This window comes from Saccopteryx leptura, chromosome 2 (assembly GCF_036850995.1).
Source record: "Saccopteryx leptura isolate mSacLep1 chromosome 2, mSacLep1_pri_phased_curated, whole genome shotgun sequence".
Classification (NCBI taxonomy): domain Eukaryota; kingdom Metazoa; phylum Chordata; class Mammalia; order Chiroptera; family Emballonuridae; genus Saccopteryx; species Saccopteryx leptura.
Genome location: NC_089504.1, coordinates 112,853,374 through 112,875,143, shown reverse-complemented (window position 1 = coordinate 112,875,143; position 21,770 = coordinate 112,853,374). Strand labels below are relative to the sequence as shown.

Here is a 21,770-nt window from a genome sequence, read left to right as displayed (position 1 = left end):
ATAGAGTGGCTGCATGGATAAGAAAATAGCACCCATGTATATGCTGTCTACAAGAGACCCAGTTCAGAACAAAAGATATACATAGACTGAAAGTGAAGGGATGGAAAATAAGTATTCCATGAAAATTGAAATTTTAAAAAAAAGCTGGGGTAGCAATACTTATCTACTAACATCAATAAATATATCATCCAAACAAAAAATTAACAAAGAAACAGTGCCCTTAAATGCACACTAGATCAACTGGATTTAATTGATATCTTCAGAACCTTTCACCCCAAAGCAGCAGAATATACATTCTTTTCAAATACTCATGATACATTTTCTAGGAAAGACCACATGTTAGGACACCAAAGAAGTCTCAATAAATTTAAGAAGATTGAAATCATATCAAGCATCTTCTCTGATCAAAATAGCATAAAACTAGAAGTCAACTACAATAGAAAAACTGAAAAAGACTCAAACACTTGGAGGCTAAATAGCATGTTATTAAATAACAAATAGGTTAACAATGAGATCAAGGAAGAAATTTTAAAAATTCCTTAAAACAAATGAAAATAAACATACAACAACTCAAAAATTTACGGGACACAGCAAAAGCAGTCCTGAGAGGAAAGTTCATAGCATTACAGGCATACCTTAAGAAGCAAAAAAAAATCTCAAATAAACAACCTAACATGCACCTAAAAGAACTAGAAAAAGAACAACAAATAAAGCCCAGAGGAAGTAGAAGGAAGGAAATAATAAAGATCAGAGTGAAAATAAATGACAAAGAGGCTAAAAAAAAAAAACAATACAAAAGATCAATGAAACCAAGAGCTGGTTCTCTGAAAAGGTTAACAAGATTGACAAACTTTTAAAAAGACTCATCAAAAAAAAAAGAGAGAGGACTCTAATAAATAAAATTAGAAATGAAAGTTGGAGAAGTAACAATTGACACCACAGAACTACAAAGGATTGTAATAAAATACTACATATGAAGATCTATATGCCAAAAAATTAGACAACCTAGGTGAAATGGATAAACTCCTAAAAACATACAATCTTCCAAAACTCAATCTGAAAGAATCAGAAACCTAAACAGACAGATTACAACAAATGAAATAGAAAGTTATTTAAAAACTGCCAGCAAACAAAAGTCCTGGACCAGATGGCTTCACAGGTGAATTTTACCAAACACTCAAAGAAGATTTCTTTGGAAGAAGAATTTTACCAAACACTCAAGCTATTCCAAAAAATTCAAGAGGAGGGAAGACTTCCAAATTTATTTTATGAGGCAAGCATTATACTCATTCCAAAACCAAGTAAAGACACTACAAAAAAAGAAAATTATAAGCAATATTCCTGATGAACATAGATGCTAATATTCTGAACAAAATATTAGTAAACCAGATCCAGCAATACATTAAAAAGATTATATCTCATGACTAAATTGGATTTATTCTGGGGAGGCAAGGCTGGTACAATATTTTAATCAATAAATGTGATTCATCACATAAAAAATGAAGGATAAAAATGACATGATCATAACAATAGATGCATAGATGCAGAAAAATCATTTGATAAAATCCAGCACCCATTTATGATCAAAACTCTGAGCAAAGTAGGAATACAGGGAACATACTTCAACATAATAAAGGCCATCTATGACAAACCAACAGCCAACATCATACTCAATGGGCAAAAATTAAAAGCAATTCCCTTAAGATCAGGAACAAGGCAGGGGTACCCCCTTTCACCACTCTTATTCAACATAGTTTTGGAAGTCTCCTAGTCACAGCAATCTGACAAGAGGAAAGAAAACGCATCCAAATTGGAAAAGAAGAAATAAAACTGTCATTATTTGCTGATAAGATGATACTGTACATAGAAAACCCTAAAATCTCAGTCAAAAACTACTAGACCTGATAAATGAATTCAGCAAGGTGGCAGGATATAAAATTAATATTCAGAAATCAGTGGCATTTTTATACACCAACAATAAACTATCAGAGAAAGTAGGGAAACAATTTCCTTTATTATTGGAACAAAAAATAAATAAATAAAGTACTTAGGAATAAATTTAACCAAGGAGGTAAAAGACTTGTACTTAGAAAATTGTAAGACACTGAAAAAAGAAATCAGGAAGATATAAACAAGTGGAAGCTTATATTGTGTTTATAGACAAGAATTAATATCATTAAAATGTTTATACTACTCAAAGCAGTCTATACATTAATGCAATTCCTATTAAAATACCAATGGCATACTTCATAGATCTAAGATAAATATTCCAAAAATTCATATGGAACCAAAAAAGAACCTGAATAGCCTCAGCAATCTTGAAAGTGAAGAACAATGTGGGAGGTATCATACTTCCTGATATGAAGTTATACTACAAGGCCATAGTAATCAAACAGCTTGATATTGGCATAAGAACAGGCATACAGATCAATGAAACAGAACAGAGAACCCAGAAATAAATCCACACCTTTATGGTCAATTGATATTTGACAAAGGAAGCAAGAGCATACAATGGAGTAAAGACAGTTTTTAAAAATGTTATTGGGAAAACTGGACAGGTACATGCAAAATAATTACACTAGACCACCATCTTACACCATTCACAAAAACAAACTCAAAATGGATAAAAGACTTAAGTCATGAAACCATAAAAATCTTGGAAGAAAATATAGGCAGTAAATTTTCCGATATCTCTCATAGCAATATTTTTGCAGATACAGCTCTAGGGGCAAGTGAAATAAAGGACAAAATAAACAAATGGGACTGTATCAAACTAAAAAGCTTTTGCACAGCAAAAGAAAGCATGAACAAAATAAAAAGACAGCCCAAACAATGGGAGAACATATACGCTGATACATCTGATAAGAGGTTAATAACCAAAATGTATAAGAAACTTCTAAAACTCACCACCAGGAAGGTAAACAATTCAATTTAAAAATGGGCAAGGGAACTGAATCAACACTTCTCCAAGGAGGGCATACAGATGGCCAATAGGCAGATGAAAAAATGTTCAACGTCACTTATCATCGGAGAAATGAAAATTAAAACTACAATGAGATACCACCTCACACCTGTCAGAATGGCTTTTTATCAACAAATCAACACACAAGTACTGGTGAGGATGTGGAGAAAAGGGTACTCTCCTGCACTGCTGGTGAGAATGCAGACTGGTGCAGCCACTGTGAAAAACAGTATGGAGATTCCTCTAAAAAATTAAAAATGGAACTGCCTTTTGACACAGCTATCCCACTTTAAGAAATATATCCTAAGAATCCCAAAACACTAATTCAAAAGAAGATATTCACCCTCATGTTTATGGCAGCATTGTTTACAATAGCCAAGTTTTGGAAACAGCCCAAGTGTTTATCAGTGGATGAATGAATAAAGAAGCTGTGGTACATTTACACAATAGAATACTACAGGGCCATGAAAAAGAAGAAAATCTTACCTTTTGCGATGGCATGGATGGACCTGGAGATTATTATGCTACGTGAAATAAGCCAGGCAGAGAAAGACAAATATATGATTTCACTTATATGTGGAATCTAATGAACACAGTGAACTGAGGAACGGAATAGAGGCAGAGGCGGGGTCACAGGGAGCAGAGGGACAGCTGTCAGAAAGAAGGGGGATGAGGGGAAGGGACCAGAGAAAGTGAAGGGATTAGTGAAATTATATATATATATTACACATAGATACAGATAACAGAACAGCAGATCCCAGAGGGAAAGGAGGAGGGAGTCAGGGGGAGGGGGCCAAAGAGGGTGTAATGGGGCACATTGTTGGGGGGGTGATGGCAATATATTGAGTGGGACACTTGAATCCATATTAACACAATAAATTTAAAATTTTAATTAAAAGTTTTTGAAAATAAACCCCCACCAATAAGATGCCTTTTCCATCCAGGGATTCAGTGATTGGGAAGTAATGAACTGACTCTCTAAAATTTCTTTCAGCTATTGTGTTCTTTGAGCCTATGAATCTTTGTTTTTTAAAACACAATAGAATGGTAATAATAGACAATCATAACGTTTGCCAAACACCTACCAGGAAAGAGATGGTTTAAAAAAAAATCTGACCTTAAGAATATTATGCAAATCTTTCATTCTTCAAGAGGAATCCAAGACCTAAAAGGAATGAATGGTGTATCCACAGTCACATAACAAATTTTGACTATTTTTTTACAGTCTAAACTGAACTTCCAATTTTGCTCAATTTCAATTGGCCAACTTTTGGATTTTTTTTTTCTTTTTTGATTCCCATAAAGCTATTGTTTTCTGGGGTGGGAATGCTAAGTGGGTTAAGCACAAGTTTAAGAGAGAGGAAATTCACATTCTAATCCTGCTTGACAGGGACCCTGAGCTAGTTGCTATGTAAACCAGGAAAACTGTTTTTCTTTGATGGTTTCAGTTTAAGTTACATATTAATATATGAAGATGATAAATACAATAAATTCTCTTTTTTCAGTAAAACAAGAGATATTTTTCTTAATCATGTTTTTCTATTAATATATATATATATATATTAATATCAACAACTTTAAAAAATTATGGTGTAAAGGACCCATAACGGAAAGTCAGGTACTAAGTTGGACACCTTATAATCATGGTTTTATTATTCAGAAAGCCTTTCCATATCCTGCTTATTAGCTTCTAATTGTAAATATTACTTAATTGTTGTGACTAAACCACCTAATTAGAATTCCCGTTGCTTTCTCCATATTTAGCTCCTGCTACAAGAGATTCATTTAGGCTTGTGCGTTGCCAATGTTTCACTATGTGAGATAGCGACGGAAGGTCATTTACACATTAAGTATGAGAGATGCACCTGTCCCTTTAAAAAGTAATAATAATAATAATCTCTAGTAATAACATGGCCCAGGAAACTCAGAAAATGCTCACATGCACATGGATGTCACAGGAGCACGACTAAAGAGCAATACGTGACCGTTAGAATCTAGGCAGAGAGGAAGGGACCATACAGTGTTCCATTGCAGGTTGACCTCTGGCAAGTTTTTTTTCATCATATTTCTTTTAATCCTATTTGGCACCTCTGGACACTGGAAGAACTTGAAAACAGAATTTGGGAAATGAAGTACATAAAACAATATGTGACCCCAAGGTCTTTTTCTTTTTTTTTTTTTTTTTTTTCTTCCCCAGAAACAGGAAACAATCTGTCTAATCCTCCTGTTTAAGAGTCAGTGGTGAGATCGGCAGTTGTCTTTGTACATCCTCACCTTGGAGGCCCTGAATTGGAATGACATCCAAAGACCTTCCTTGCAGCTTCCCAGACAGGATAGAAAAATGCTTCCAGTGTGCGTCATATCATTGTTTCAATGTTTTCATTAATCACTGTAGTTGATGATTTTGTCTTTTTTTTTAACTATAATAATCTAAGAGGAGGAATATATATGCCATCAGCTTCCTACACGTATTTCTGTGTCCCAAAAATAACCCTTGTTTCCAAAACTCGTTCAAAATCATTGTAAATCTCCAATTTCTACCTGTTGGTAATAATTTTTGTCAACCCTAGGTTTCCATTTATCCAGATAACTTCTGCATTCCCAGCTAATCACAGAGCTCTATAATTGGGGAATTTCAAAGACTTCATTTAAAGATAAAGAACTGCACATTTTGTGTTACTTATTTTAAGAATACTTAAAGCCCTGGAGTTTGGTATGAATGCACTTGACATCCCTAGTTCCTGAGACCATCACAAGAAGTCTTCTGGTAAAACAGATTATGCCAAACTCTCCCCAGTGGTTGCCAGGACAACCTTTTCCTTCTTCTCAGTTAGAGTTAATTGAGTGTTAACTTGGGTGTTCAGAAGAAAATTGGCTAATTTTCAGGGGGGAAAAGTGGAACTCAAGATATACTAATGTATTGAATTACTATTGAATTACCATTTGATGTGTGTTGGCTTTTTTGCACTACACTTTGGAACACAGCCATTCCAAAGTGTTTATGTTCAAAATATCTGGTCAGAATCAGTCAAAACACTTATGTTGAAGTTCTCCCTCATGACATGACACCTGTCTGAAGACACTGGGAAAGCCTTCGTCCGAGGCACCCCGAGCTACAACAGCTGGCATTAGCCTGGCTTGACTCCTGCCCAAGCTGTCAGAGATTTTACCCAGGAGGCACATTAACAGCCACACTTTTTGTTCTAAATTTACAGTACCAAATTTTACCAAGGAATTCCAGATTTGAAAATAATAAAAAGCCAAGGAGTGTAAGTTCCATTGTTAGCCCAGAAGTGAGTCACCGCTGCAGAATTTCTTCTGTCTACTGATTAGACCGGATACATGCTGGGTGGTGCGGCAGGAAAAGCCATTGCTCTCTGTATGTGAGTTAATAGTCACAAAAGGTCAAAATTTTAACATGTTAAAAACCAAATCTCTCTCCTGGGCATCTGGAGGATTTTTTTTTTTCAAAATACTCTCCCAGTAGAAAAGGGAAAAAACCACATATTTCCCCTCCTAACCTGAGTTTACCCCCAGCTGACACAGCTACGTGCCTCCTTGCATGGAGACGGAGACGACACTGATTTTTGTATTTGTCGAGGCTAATGTGGTATGAGATAGCTGACATTTGAGGAAGGGCAAAATGTCTGAATCCTCTCTGGCCTGGCCAAACACAGTGTTTTTCCTCTGTGGCCACAAAACCATCAGAGCCACTTAACCAACAACACTTTTCCTATAAATGAAATGACTGTCTTTCATGTGGAATGGAGCACAATTAGGGTGAACAAATCATTTGAACATCCAAATCAAACCACTTCTGAGAATGAGGGGTGGCCCTATTAAAAATTACACCAGGACAACAGGCGTGAACCAGAACTGTGCCAGATAAAGCCAGATGCGTGATCACCCTAGGCATAGGAGTAGCTAAGCATTTACCAAAAGAATAAGAATATGCAGCATTGATTTTATACTCTCTGATTGACAACCACTGTGCGTAGTGTTTTATGGGTCATCTCATTTAAACCTTACCAAACTTGAAAACTTACTAGGTAAATACTGCTTGCCAAGCCAATGGATTGCAAACATTTTTTTGTGAGCAATGGGAAGATGAAAATCTACAAAACACCAATATGGAAAACCACACACAAAAAAAGCAGAACTGCCCTGGTCAAAGCTGGGATGAGGAGCTAGACCTACAGACCCAGCCGTCTTGCCTCCCCCCCCCCCCCAGCCACGGCCCTCAGGCACCACTGCACAACTCCACTTTCCTGCTGTTTCTGTGATAGCCTTCAGCTAGATGTTGCTGTGCTCTGACATTTAATCCTCACAATCTGATGAGCTTTATCATTGTCATTTCATAAATGAAGACACCCCAGCAGGGAAGCAGGAAATGATTTGTTCAAAATCATAAAGCTAGTAGGTTCAAAAGCAAAGATGCAGACCTGAACCAGTCAGACTCCAAACCCACCTCTTCCCCCAAAATCACCTGCCTCCACCACAGCAGACTTCCGGGCTGGTTCATCTTTAGAAACATATTTGTATTTTTCCATCCAGGCTTGCCCAACTTAGACAATGTCACGCCCTCTACCAAGTGTGTTCTTCACCCTCCAAGGCCTTCAGAGGCCACATCCCAGACCTTCCAACCAGTTGTGTTTGACCAGATAGCACCAAAGAGTAAAAGTAACAGTAAAAGTAGCTAACAATACAGTGTCTCTCTGGGCTCGGCTGTGTGCTAAAATATGTTAAATGGATTGTCCCATCGATTTCTCGTAACAGTACTATGAGGTAGACACTGTTATTTTATTACCTCATCATTTTGAAGACAAGAAAAACTGAGCACTGCAGAGATTACATAATAAGGTAAAACAGCTCATATGTGATGGAGGCAGGATTTGTCTTGACAACAGTGTGTAATGTCTCTTCCCTCTTAACATACTTTGGTTTCTACTGGTAACGAACCTGGCACCTTGGCATTCTAAGCCTGTTCGAACCCATGACTATGTTCATAGCTAACTGGGTTCCCTTGCCCTGATTTTACATGACCTTACTCTTTTTATTAACTAATCCCTGCTGGGCAGTAGGTGTGGTTCCTTAATGTGTTATCAGGGGGAAACAGATTTGTATCTAAAGACAAATCTCCAAGGAGGGACGGTCCTTACCACAGTGCATTGAGTAATGGCAGTGTGTCGGTTACACTGCCTTGAATGAGGATGATGCAGCTATTTTGGGCCCCATCAGCCTTCTCCGCCGAAGCATCATCGTAGTGATTCATGTGGGAATCTCTTAAAATGTTAGCCTTGGTTAAGTTTGAACAATGATCTATTAGAGGTCAAGGATTACTTTAGTGGCTGATCTTTAAAAAGCTGTTGGCTTTCAAAGTTAATAATAATTTAAAAAAAAAAAGCATCTTTGCATCATGCCTTTGAGGGCCAGTTTTGTTAAGAATTTTAAGTCAGTGATATAGATCCAGACTTCAGCAAGTCTATGGAGCCTTTCAAGTAATTGAAAGATACCCATAGGCTAAGTCAGAACTTGCCTGGAAGGTGAATTATTAGAGGGTTCTCCTGAGAGTTTCATAATTCATCTAACACTATTCATTTAGTCCATACATGTATTCTGTATAGCTTCTTGGATTACACTGTAATAGCTTCTTGGATTTTTTTGTTTTTACTATGGTCACCCTATAAAAAGAATGCACTTATCCCATAATGGAGTAAAATCCACTGGGTAATCTTAGATTTTAAGTTTACAAAGGTCAACAGAGTGTTTTATATACCATTTAATGCAATTAGGCAGTTATTAAATATTTTCACAGATGATAGTGGTGAGTTCTTGAATTTGAATCAGCCTCCAGTGAATGTATGATGATCCCTTTGTCCTCTTTCAGCCTGAAGTTTATCTGTTGTCATGTGACCTGAAAATGGCATGGCCTGGCTAACCTACTTCTTTATAAATGACAACTGAGAAGATGTTTAAGGCATGCGTGTTAAATATCTGAAAGACACCAAGCTAGGGGTGAAAAGTAGTGACATCAGTAAATGAGAACATTGTGCTAAAACCAAGATGTTGAACTTAATAGGAATAAAAAGAAAGTTCTGTATTTAGTTTCAAAAATTCAATAACATATTCAGGATAGGAGAAAGCTGTAATTTTCACATTAAAAAAATCCTGCAGACTTTTTCATTAACTTAACCCTTCACTCAATATTCTAAAATGCCTGCTGAGTGCCAAGCACCCGGTAGGCACCGTGGAATCTTACCACCCAATGCACCTGCAAATGACAATTTAATTGGTCAGTAATGTACAGCTCAAGGGAGAAAATATTCCCACTGACTAGATTTCATCAGGAGTAGACACAACACTCTAAGAAGGACAGTTGATAAAATGGCCTATAGAAGAGGGAGACTAGACTGGTGAGTGACAGGGAAACCAGTCTGGATAGAAATATTAAGTACCACAGGATGTTTAGTCTAGAGAAGAAAAGATTATGGAACTTTGATGGTTGTTTTCTAGCATCTAGAGCTATTGTGTGACTACAAGAGGAGCCTTACGACATTTTTGGGTTATTTTAGTTTAGCCAATGGGGTCAAAGTTGGAGAGGGACAGCTTCATTTTGATGTCTTCAAAAGCTTTCCTGCCAACTTGGGGAGGAGTGGCCTCTGAAGGCCCCTCACCCCAGGAGGATTCCAGCAGAAACTGACTGACCGTCTGCCAGGTAGACTGCTCCTCTCTGGAAAGGCTGCTTTGTGTCAGCGATGGAAATGAGTGATCTCTGAGGATCCCTTTGATGTTAATTCTTTCATTTTTAATTTTCCCAGTTAAGTGGGAAGTGATATAACTTTTCCATATACCTTTCTTAAGCCATCAGACCCACGAAAATCTTGCTATCCCACAACTAATAAGTTCATTCCCCTTTTTCCTCACCTTCACTGGCTGAGACAGCCTTGACTCAGTTAACAGAATGTCGCAGAAAATATACTCCAAATGTTAGAATATACTGCTGACCCATTCAGAATAGTTATGAAAACCTAGACTGTGTCTCTGCCCATTCCCCTATTATACTCGTCAATACCAGTGATCCCCAGAACAGACAAGAAGAGGAAAATCTTGCTTCAAAAGAGGTAAATAGAGAGAATAGAGAGAGGAAGTTCGCAGACAAGAGGCATGAGACAGAACACACAAGGCTCCACATACTGCCTGCAGCCCAAAGGGGAGGACTGATGGTGCCATGAGCTGTGTGAGGTGTGAGTGCCAGAGGAAGGGGGCGCCCTCAGCGCCTTGGAGCTGCCCTAATATTTACTGTGGCCACACCGCTCAAGCTTCAGTCAAGGTCAGCATCTTCTGGACACCTGCTCTGTTATTAATTGTGCTCAGAGTCGTCATCTAGCTAAGAGGAAGAGTGACCACAGCCTCAGCCGGCCATTTGTGTTGTCAACTTATAACTAAGGAACATTTGGCCAGAAAGTTGCCTTCAATCAACAAAATACCATATTTTTTGCTCCATAAGACACACTTCTTTTCCCCCAAAAGTGGAAGGGAAAATGCCTGTGTGTCTTATGGAGTGAAAAATACGGTATTTTATTAAATATTTAAACACACTATTTGGTTCAGATATTTTTTTTTAATTTTCCCCCTTAAAACCCTAGGTGTATCTTATGGTCAGGTGAGTCTTATGGAGCAAAAAATACAATATACAGTTCTGGGGGAAAAGACTGATAAAGAGGTATATTTACTTCTTTATCTGTTACCAAATATATCGTTTTGGGATTATGTCAATCTGTTTAGTTTAGAAGGGTGAAATTTTACTATTTGAAAATCTTGTAAGCTTGTATTTATAGAGGTTGACAAATAAACATAGATACAAGCCCAGTTTTAGTTATTACCCTTAACCAAAAATCATGTTACAGTAAGGCAGCATATTGTGTTTTTAAGTTGAAGTGCTTATGTGATCTAAAAATAATTATTTAGAATGGTAACAGCCACTAGGAAGAACTGGCTAAAACATAGTTTCAAAATTAGTTATATTATTGCAGAGTTAGGGAGACTTTATAGGATTTTATAATGATGTTGTTGTTCAGTTAACAGGAAAAATAATTAGCATTTTATATTACTTTCTGGTAGTTTTGCTAAGTACAAGAACCCTTATTTCACAGAGCAAAATGTGAGATAGCTGTTTTATATATAAAAGTCTAATGAGAAATATCATTTTTTCCTCATGAAGGCTGCTACCTTCTACTAATCCAATAACAATAGGTGTACTGAGAAACTAATGATGATATAATGATAACAAAAGGGAAAAAGCAAGAGCCAATCCCCTTTTTCCAACCTGATTAAGGGCCCACCCACTATTGTATTTAGACACCCAGCATACCCCACCCAGGGGCTGAGGTTGTTTCCATATAACATACTCAGACCATTGCAATGTAGTTGTTCTTTTACTTGTAGAAAGAGCAACATTTCACAGTTGAGTTTTGTTTGGTAAACTGACTTTGATCAATTTTAATCCAAGTGCATAAACCATTTTAACAGAGGATAAATAATAAGGCACCTGAAAAGTAATACAAACACTCGAGATATTTATTTAATTCACTAAATTCTCATAAGAATCCTACAAAATAGGTGCCGTAATTACTCCCACTTTAAAAGAGAAGGAAGCTGAGACACAGAGGGTTTTAAGGAACTTGTCTATGATCACACTACTAAGAATTGGCAGAAGGAAGATTTGAACTCGAACAGCCTGGCAGATTCCTAACCAATAGGCTATATTGCCTCCCTGGTAATGGGATGTAAGTAAAATTAATGAAGTGCCTAATGTGTACCACACCCTGTTAATCCCTTTATATACATTAGCATATTAAGTCACCAGTTGGGTTATTTGGACACAAGTAAAAGGGATAATGAAAGAAGCACCAGGTCACCTGTCGGTTGACATAACACCATTGCCTGGATGTGTTCTCTGTGTTCCCTGAGATTGCAGGATGTCAGCAGTAAGAAGTTACTGTGTTATCTCCTCCTTGCAGGGGCGGGATGGTCCAGACCAGCGAGCAGTATGAATTTGTGCATCATGCTCTGTGCCTGTACGAGAACAGACTTTCAGCAGAAACTGTCCAGTGATTCTCTGAAGATTTACCAGTCCATCCATCTCTAAGGGTGATTAATCAATTACCCACTTGAGGCTTCTAGAAGGAACTTCCTCAATTAAAGGAACAAGAAGCCCTGAAATCAAGCTGTGGCATGGATTGTGGAAGATGGCAACATATGAAGGATTGCCAGCCCTTGTGTATATGAATGCATCTGTAAGCATCTCGAGTTATTCTGAAGGCCCTGTAATGCTGGAGGTATGAGACTTCTCGCACAGCTGAGGTTTTGGGGTTGTCTGTGTTGATTATCTGCCACACAGAACATATGTATGAAACACTCAGTGATGTATGTCATCAGATGATGACCAGAAGAGCTGCTGAAGAAATTATTATTGTGTGTTTAGATGCTTTAATGTTTGCAAAATCTGTCTTGTGAATGGACTGTCAGCTGTTAAACTATTCCTTTTTAAGTGCTATTATCTTTCTCAGTTACCAGAATCTTGCTGCTAAAATTACAAGTGATTAATAAAAGATTTTTAACAAATAAGTTCTTGTTTTGGGGAAAAGAAATCAAAAGCAGTGACTATTTTATATGGAAATGTATCTTGATAATATTACCTATTAAATATGTGTTTATCAGTACCTCCTCTCCATCAATTACAGAGCACAATGATTGTCATTGGGTATATATGTATTTATTCTTTACTATTGGACATAGAGGTGGATTCTGCTCCAGCACTCTACCCCCTGTACTTCTACATTGTGAGTCGTTTTACTGTAAAAAGGGAAAACAAATTTGTAGCAACTTTGACACATCAAGAATGTTAAATACTTATCTCTCTTTTATTAAGAAGGAGTTTCTGAGTATGCTGTTCTACCTGGAATCTCTTGCCCAATAGAAGGCAATTGTTTTTCACAATGATGTAACCTGTCACATTTCCAGAGGTTCTTTAAAGGATGCTTTTTTGGAGATCCTTACACTTCTGAAAGGTTTTAATTCTCAAGAGACAAATAAAGTTAAAACAAAAACTACACTCAGCAAACACCAGATGTTCTGCTCAAATATGAATTTTTAATGCAGCTATGTTGACTTTGTTTCATACTGCCAATAAACTACTCTTAGTACTAAATACTGAGTAAAGCAGGTACTGTTTTTTCCTATTGGGAGAGAGACTATTATCTTCTGGGACAAGGCTAAAGTAGATGATGTGATGGGTTTCATTTTAGTCTCTGCCTCTCCCCAGTGGAGATGACTATCTCAAATGTAATACAGATTGTCATCACCGGAGAGATAATAATCTCGTAGTGCCATCATTATGTGGTTTTCCTCGATAGACTCCTGGCATATCATTATAGGAACAGTACATGTTTATGTCTTTATATCACTTGTCTCAGACCCTCATAAATCACACGGTTTGTGTTTATCCAGCAGAATCACATCATCTAAAGAGATGTAATGTTGTAGGAGCATTCAATTATCTAAGATTACAATTCCTATCTTCCCTCTTGAGGTTAAGAAGTGCCAAAAGGATGGATGGTGGGAGAAAACGGGAGTTTAATTCCACTCCTGGTGGCTGGAGTTTTTTCTACATAATAAAAGAGAGGTAATCATAATCCCTTCTTTCTAAGGAAACAGACAAAAGGACACTGGTGTAAAACTTCCCCAAACAATTCAATAGGAGGAAGTGCTGTCACTGACTACCCCCCCACCCCATGAAGGCACATTTCCTTCCCTAATCTTTGCCTCTCTTATCTGGGAAAAAATTTTCCCCCAAGAGAAGCATGAACAGTTGTTAAGTGGAAAATGGAGGCTGAAATGTACATGGCGATTCTTACCTGCTTGGTCTTCAGGAGCTCAGGTGAGTGGGCCTGCCTCAGTGTCCTGACACCTTTCTCTAGTAGCTGGTGGAGGAAATTCTGTCCTTTGAAAAATGCCTGAAATGAGGCGGAAATGGAGCCGGGTCTCCATGGCAGTTTAGCCAAAGCCAAAAACGGTGAGGAATCAAAGGAGCCAGCTCTGTTCACACTGTTGAAACTTCTCTCCAAAAGAAAAAGAATGGCCTCCTCACGTCCTGCAAATGCCTTGGGCAACTCCTGAAATGGCATCTTTACGGCAGAGAGGAAGGAGTCCTGGGAGAAATAGTTATTATTATCTAACAGTCTGGGGCATTCTCCATGGGTTCTTTTTTTTCCAATTAGGTTATGATTTTGTGTTGTGTGTGTGTGTGAGAGTTAAAGAAAGAAAACACAAGAAATGTAATTAAAGGGGATAAAGAACTGTGGTGTGCTTTGTTTGGAAGTTGTTAGTGGGCAGGAAGTTCTGAATGTTTTCATGGGAGAGCTGGGCAAATTAGGTGAAATCATGTTCTGAGCCTGAATACTTCACTTTTTAAGACTGGTGTTTAACAATTGGGTAATTTTTTTACATTAAGAAATGCTGATATTTTCATCTGTTAGTATTTGAGGGAAAATTGTGGATACTGTCACAAAATGGATAAATGCTTCTCTCTAGGACTATGAGAAATTTAGTTTGTAGCAATCAATACTTTCCTTGGTTACTCTTCGCTAGGGAGGTGTGTTTAGAAGGGTGGGAAAATTTGTGTTATTCTGGGTAAATGGATTCAATTTTTACTTAAGCTGTTAATTTACATACAAATATTTATTGCAGTGATAACAGGATTGCAGAAAGGGTTGCCTTTTAAAGTTGGTGGTGGAGGTGAGATGGAAATCAAATGGTTGAAGAGGGAAATGAGTGTCTCCTAACTTCAGCATATTTAACAGATTGGATTGAAACATCACATCAGTCTTTGGATGCTTTTGTTTCTTTTCCAAGTTTCCTGCCATTATTTCTATGGGGGCGTGTTTTCTGCCCTAAGCCATGTAAAAGTAATAAAGAAAGGGGCCTAAGTATGACATTTTGACATTTTGATATTGTCAGCCTGGGGATTTTAAGTTCCATGTGTTGAATCTGGGAATATTCCCTTGAGATGATAACAATAGCAAAAGAGGAGAAACCTGGTATTTTTCCTTGGCTGAGTTGGGGTGGGTGGTTTTGTTTTCTGATGGGCTTTGCAATTTGTTACACGGTACTAGGTGAGCTTTTCATCTTTCAGAGGGGTTTCAGATTGTCCACATACAGAAACACAAGTGCCTTTCTGAAAATAAGATAGTGTCCCTGGGCGTGTGCAGTGGGACCAACCAGAAGCAGCAGTGGATGTGGACTGAGGATGGAAAGCTTCTTCATGTAAAATCTGCACTGTGCCTGGGCATCTCCAATTCCTCTGGTGGCCCTTCCCGATCAGCCATCTTTGTCCACTGCTCCCAGGCACCCCGATGGACTTGCTATGAGAAGGAAGGGTTCCTTGAGGTGGAAAATGCCTCTATTTTTCTCAAGAAAGAAGGTGACAAAGCAGTGGTCAAGAAGGGCAGGAAATACCTCCATAGCTGGATGAAAATAGATGTCAACAAGGAGGGAAAACCAGTCAATGAAAGCCTCTGCTTAAAAAAAGGTGAGCTATTCCTTTCAGAATCAACTCTGACAGTTCTTCTGCTAAATGTCCTCTTTTTTTCACATTCAAAGGAAATCTAGTCCTGGCCGGGTTGCTCAGTTGGTTAGAGCATCATACCAAAACACCAAGGTTGCAGGTTTGATCCCTGGTCAGGGCACATATAAGAATCATCCAGTGAATGCATAAATAAGTGGAACAATAAATCAGTTTCCCTCTCTCCCTCTTTTTCTCTCTCTCTCCCTTTTTCTCCCTAAAATCAATCAATAATTTAAAAAAAAAAAAGTCCACATGCCCCAACACAATTTTTACAGAAGATTTATAAGTTCATGGAAATGGAGTATGTGGTACCCACCAACCTGGAAAATTTCATTATCCTTATTAAGATAAGCTCAACTTTTCTCTTTTTGTTTACCTCTCACTCTTTCTTCTTTTCCTGTTTCTTTTATTAATTCACCAAACATTTCCTGAGTTTTTCATCTGTGCCAGACACTGAGCACTTTAGTTAAGCACTGTAAAGTATAAAAATAGAGAGCTAGGCATAAACACAGCATACATATGTACCGTATTTTTCACTACATAAGACGCACCTGACCATAATGTATGTAGTAATTAAAGCCAATGTTCAGGGAATTAAAATTTTGAAGATGTAGACCCTTCTGTTCTCTGATTATAAGAAACCATTAGAGAATGTCCAAATGGTGGTTGAGGAGAGTAAAAAGATAAATTATGCTGTGCAAATCCTTTGCACTAATGTTTAGGGGTAGATATCGTTTGGGGGTAACGTACTTTTAGAATGGTAAGAACCAATGTGTAGCCACAAAGTTTTCTAATCTGTTGACCACTGATGGCTAGAACCTAGATGATAGGCACATGTATACACAGGCACAGATTCCTGATGCAGCACCCAGTTTAGTCCTGTGCTAGAATATTTTTATTTGTGACTACAAGTTAATTTTCTGTTTTACTTAATCATTTTATTACTTACTCCTCTATTAGAAGTTATCTTTACAAAGTTATCAAAGATAAAATTAATAGAATCATATCTATTAGGTACGAACGGACCTTACAAAGCACTTGAGAAATTATCTAGAAATTAAGATAGTCATCAAGGAGACTGAAATTTGTCAAGGTTAAGGGAAATGTCTTAGATAATTTAGTGGCAACAGTTTGATTATAATCCAAGTGTCTTAACTCCTTGTCTAGTGTACATTCCATTATACAGAGTTCCCCAAATGCTTGACTACAGACTTTTGCCCAATTGGCTACATAAGAATCACCTGGGGTGGGGTGGGAGGAATCAGTGCCATAATTTCTTCCCCACTACCAACTCCAAGGCTGTATTTCAAGAAATATGAATTAGGCATAATACCTTATGTATTTTAAAAAGTTCCAGGCCCTGGCCAGTTGGCTCAGCAGTAGAGCGTCGGCTGGACGTGTGGAAGTCCTGGGTTCGCATCCCGTCCAGGGCACACAGGAGAAGCGCCCATCTGCTTCTCCAACCCTCCCCTTCTCCTTCCTCTCTGTCTCTCTCTTCCCCTCCTGCAGCCAAGGCTCCACTGGAACAAAGTTGGCCTGGGCGCTGATGCTGGCTCCATGGCCTCCATCTCAGGCACTAAAATGACTCAGATTGCAGCAGAACAACACCCTAGAGGAGCCGAGCATCACCCTCTAGTGGGCTTGCCAGGTGGATCCCAGTAGGGCACATGGGGGAGTCTATCTGTCTGTCCCTCCACCCCCACCCTACCCCCGCTGCCTCTCATTTTGGAAAAATACAATAAATAAATAAATAAATAAATAAATAAATAAATAAATAAATAAGTAAGTTCCATAGATAAATTTGCTCCAAAATTCCATTTGGATCAGCATATCAGCATATACTGTATCTGAAAATACTATTATTAGATGTTGATTTCTGATACTTATATGAGTCTTTCCACCATGTTAATCATTGAATAGTGTTCTGTCACTATTCATTTTATAAAATAAATAAGCATTTATTTATATGCCAAATAAATGCTGTGGGCTCTTTTATGATAAAATTTGAGAGTTAAAGTCTCTGTACTTATAAAACTTCTGACAATGAAAATAAATAAAAAATATAAAAGTCAGAAAATTTAACTTTATCAGAGAATATACAGCATATAGCACCAATTTGTACAATTCTTTTTCTGTAATGCATGCCTTGAGGCCTATCATAAGTCACATGGAATCATTGCAAATATTCTCTATATACTGTTATATACAAGAAGTGAGATTTCTCCCCAACTCTTGATCAAACTTTATTTAGCAGAATATTCGTTCATTAAAACTTTTAAAAATTAGCTATAGATTCAGTGGAGACTTATTCAAAACAGAAGGTAATCCAGGGAAAAACTATCTGCTTTTACCTTCATAGAAAACATGTCCAATGATGGACTTCACCTCAAAGTAAATTGGATAAAATCAACTATTTACAGTTAACCACTAAGCAAACATCCTTGGCAATGTGTGTTGGGGGGAATGAGCTTCTAGAAAAACCAGAGTTAAAATTTGTACAATTGTGGTACGAAAAAAAAATCTTTTTTTTTTAATGTACTTAGGTATAGCACTTGCTTTAACACAATGTTAAGGTAACAGACACATTTTACTGCTCCATCTCAAACTTACCATTAATAAAAAATGCAGAATGGTAGTCGTTGCCCAATAGCACGAAAGCTCACTGATTTTCTAGAGAATCCATGATGAAAATTAAGCTGCATTCAGATGTTTGCAATGAATAGTTCCAAATGCCCTTCCCTAAAGAGTTGATAACTAAATATTATAATCTAGAGCACAAATAGGCAAGTTATTCAACCCTAAGATGAGAATTGTTTTATTAAGTTAGTCAGTAAAAGACATTTGTTGAAACTTTAATTATTCTTTTACCATTTCCAATACTTATTTTATATTATAGTCTCCCTCCCTTTCATTTCATCTTTATTCTAGCCCAATCTTGTTTATATATTTAATTTATTCCTATATAAATATGTGTGTATATACATACATATACAAAACCTTTTCCTAAGATGTCATCTGTTTATCTTTCTTTCTTATTATTTTTCCACTTTTAAAAGGCACATTATATTTGACATCTTCCTAGAGTATAGAAAATACCAATGTAGTTAAAATTTTCTACCTCCAAAATGAGTTTTATTCAAGTTATCATATTTTCAACATGCTTGAAAATTATTAGTATCACTTAAAGGAGGGAAACTAACAAATTGTGTTTATTATTATTATACAACATTCCATTTCTATTATTGATTAATCTGAGCCAATCATAGATTAATAAACTGAAATATACACTGATTTTTTTTAAATGCATTTAAAATGTGGTTTTAATATGGTACAGTGATTGCAAATCATCTTATAAGCAAGCTATTTGCAACTTAAATGCAACACTTTGTCAGTTGGCCCAGGATGATCCACCTCTTCTTGAATCGTGTTCTAAGAGGAATTGTGTATAATGTGAAAACAATGTGGTAGAAATGGTACAATAAAGCTCTTTAAAAATAGCTTCAGCATATTGTTCCATTGTGTAAGAACTTTTGTTTGCACTTGTGAAAACGCAACTTGATCTTTTATGAACTATAAAATGTATCTATCTTTTTAAAGAACTTCAGAAGGATATATAGATGCCCAAACATCCAAAGATCTACTATTTTTATAATTTCATAGCACACATTTCAACAAAGAGTTCAGGAGATGGAAAGATAAACTTTTAATTACTTTATATATTTTAATAATAAATTTTATTTTCTTCCATTGACTTTATAATATTTTTATACCCACATAAGGAATGATTGGAACTCAATTTTGACTCACGTTGTATATGTGAATAAAATCATATACTTAGATGTATTATTAGAATCAACCACAAAATTTGTTAGAAATGTAGGTGATGGGTCCCACACCAAATCTACGAAATCACAGTTTCAAGAGAGATGGCAAAGCTTCAAAGTCTAACAAGCTCTGCAGGTGATTCTGATGCCTACCAAAGTTTGTGAACCACAGCTTTAAAATTTACAAAATTGGGAAACTGAATGTTAAGACTAAAGCTTTTCTTTTCCTGATTCTTAAATAACTCAAGTTAAAAACACAGACACAAAATGAAGGTGTACTTAACTTGGATATTTTGTAGGTTCTTTCTTTGGAAGAAAAGTGGTGGCCTAAAATGGAAAATGGACTTGTTTGGCTTTGGGCGTTTTATAAATAAATTTAGAGTGTTAATTAAAGAGAATTATAGAAGACTGAAAAATTTTCTGTAAGATATTCCAAAGCTACATGCAATGGTAATAAGAAGCTATGTTATTTGCAGAAGAAATTTCAAGAATGTTTTGATCATTTATCTAACTTTGGGAAAGTCCTGTTTTATTCATTGAATTATGTAAATTGACAATATTTTTTGAAAAATTCTTAAGATAAGTACTTAGCAAGTGCTCCTTAACAAGGAAGATTAAGCATAGGTTGACATGCTAAGACACATAATTACATGCTAGGTATTTGGAAGCTTGTTTTTATCCTTACCCCATCATTAAATTTTTTTTTTAAGGTCTGAAAGCTAAAATTGTCATAGGTGGCAATCAACTCCGAAAATCAGTATCAGACAAAGCTCAAAATGACCAAAATTCTAATCTCTACATTTAGAACTTTTTATATCCCAGCAATAGACAAATGTCTACTTAAGAGGACATGCAATCACTTAACTCAATTAAGACTACAGGATTAAGACTGCTTCATGGAGTTGGAGATCTTCTTGGCATTACAGTTGGATTTGTCATGCAGAAAACACGCCAGGGATAAATAAATCTCTTGGTCTATGTTCAGTGGCTCACCCAAGCACAATAACAGTGTGAGTGGCACAGGATTTTGAGAGATAAAAACAAAAAGAAACTAAGTGCAATGTCCAGAACTCTATCAAAGCCTAGATCTAGTAGATGTGCAGTAGAGTTGACATAACCACACAACACCCAGTTATATTTAAATTTCAGATAAATGGCAAATCATTTTTAGTATAATTATATTTCTAATATACAATATATATAATATAACTTTTGTAATATGTATTTGAGATATATTAAATATACTGAATTGTTGGTTGTTTAAGACTCTAATTTAACAGTTTAACACATGATTTAAAAAAAAGCATGAGTGTTTCTATCCCCAATCAGGGCACACAGGAGAAGCGACCATGCACTTCCCTACCCTTCCCCTTCCACCTTCTCTCTCTCTTCCTTTCCCAGAGCCATGGCCCAATTGATTCAAGTACATTGGCCCCAAGCAGTGAAGATGGCTCCAGGAGTTTCCACTTCAGGTGCTAAAAATAGCTCAGTTGTGAGCCTGGCCCCAGAGGGGAAAACATTGGTCCCAGACGGGTGTTGCCAGGTGGATCCTGGTCAGAGTGCATGCAGGAGTCTGTCTATCTCTCCACCTCTCATTCAAAAACAAAACAAAACAAACACACAAACAAAAAAACATGTGTTTTTATTTGCTAAATCTACCAAACCCTTCATACAGGTTAATTTATACAACCTTCCACTTCTCAAAGAAAGAAAGTTTAACAGCCATGATTATTTTATGATATTAACTTTTCAGAGCACTGCTATTTATACCTTGCTAAATTTTAAAATTACCACTTCTACTTTCATTCCCTTTTTATACCTTATCCCCCTCTTCTTTATATATATATTATCATATGAAATATTAATACATTAGCTTAAATTAGAATTGAAATGAATGAAGTTTAAAAGAGGGGTCAGTAAGGTGGACCAGAACAGGGGAAATGCATGATTAGTAGCATCTTCAGGAGACAGCCACTTAACACATAGTAGTTGCTTAATAAATAGTTGCTTGAAGGAACCAGTAAAAAAGTAGTGAAGATCATCTTTCTACTGCCTGTCTTTCAACCAAAATTCTTCAAATTATGATGATCTAACTGGGCAAAATTTTGTGGATTTTTATATCTCAGAAATCTGTGATTCATGATGGAGCTGATGGAAGCATTTTAACATACCATGTCAGCCCATAATTTACAGACTTTTCCAATGCTTCACATTATACACCCACTCTCAGGAGTTCTGCTACAGAGTGGTCCAAAGACCATCAACCTTAGCACCAGTATCAGGTGCTGAGAGCTTGTTAGAAAAGCTAAAACTGACCATCTCTATTGAATCAGAATTTGCATGTTAGCAAGATCCCTGT

At 36.8% G+C, this 21,770-nt stretch overlaps 2 protein-coding genes across 3 annotated transcripts in view; both read left to right on the top strand.

Annotated features, from left to right (window-relative positions):
- PTPRR (protein tyrosine phosphatase receptor type R) overlaps positions 1 to 12,680 on the top strand; it is a 303,626-nt gene extending 290,946 nt beyond the window's left edge. For both annotated transcript variants that reach the window (XM_066368559.1, XM_066368560.1), the window contains one exon: positions 11,983 to 12,680. In XM_066368559.1, coding sequence (XP_066224656.1) covers positions 11,983 to 12,076 — 94 coding nt within the window. In that variant the 3' untranslated portion in view covers positions 12,077 to 12,680. The remainder of the gene's footprint in view (positions 1 to 11,982) is intronic.
- A 1,101-nt stretch (positions 12,681 to 13,781) lies between these two features.
- PTPRB (protein tyrosine phosphatase receptor type B) overlaps positions 13,782 to 21,770 on the top strand; it is a 118,764-nt gene continuing 110,775 nt past the window's right edge. Inside the window, exons 1-2 of the mRNA XM_066368557.1 lie at positions 13,782 to 13,901; positions 15,156 to 15,551. Of these exons, the coding sequence (XP_066224654.1) occupies positions 13,847 to 13,901; positions 15,156 to 15,551 (451 nt within the window). The 5' untranslated portion in view covers positions 13,782 to 13,846. The remainder of the gene's footprint in view (positions 13,902 to 15,155; positions 15,552 to 21,770) is intronic.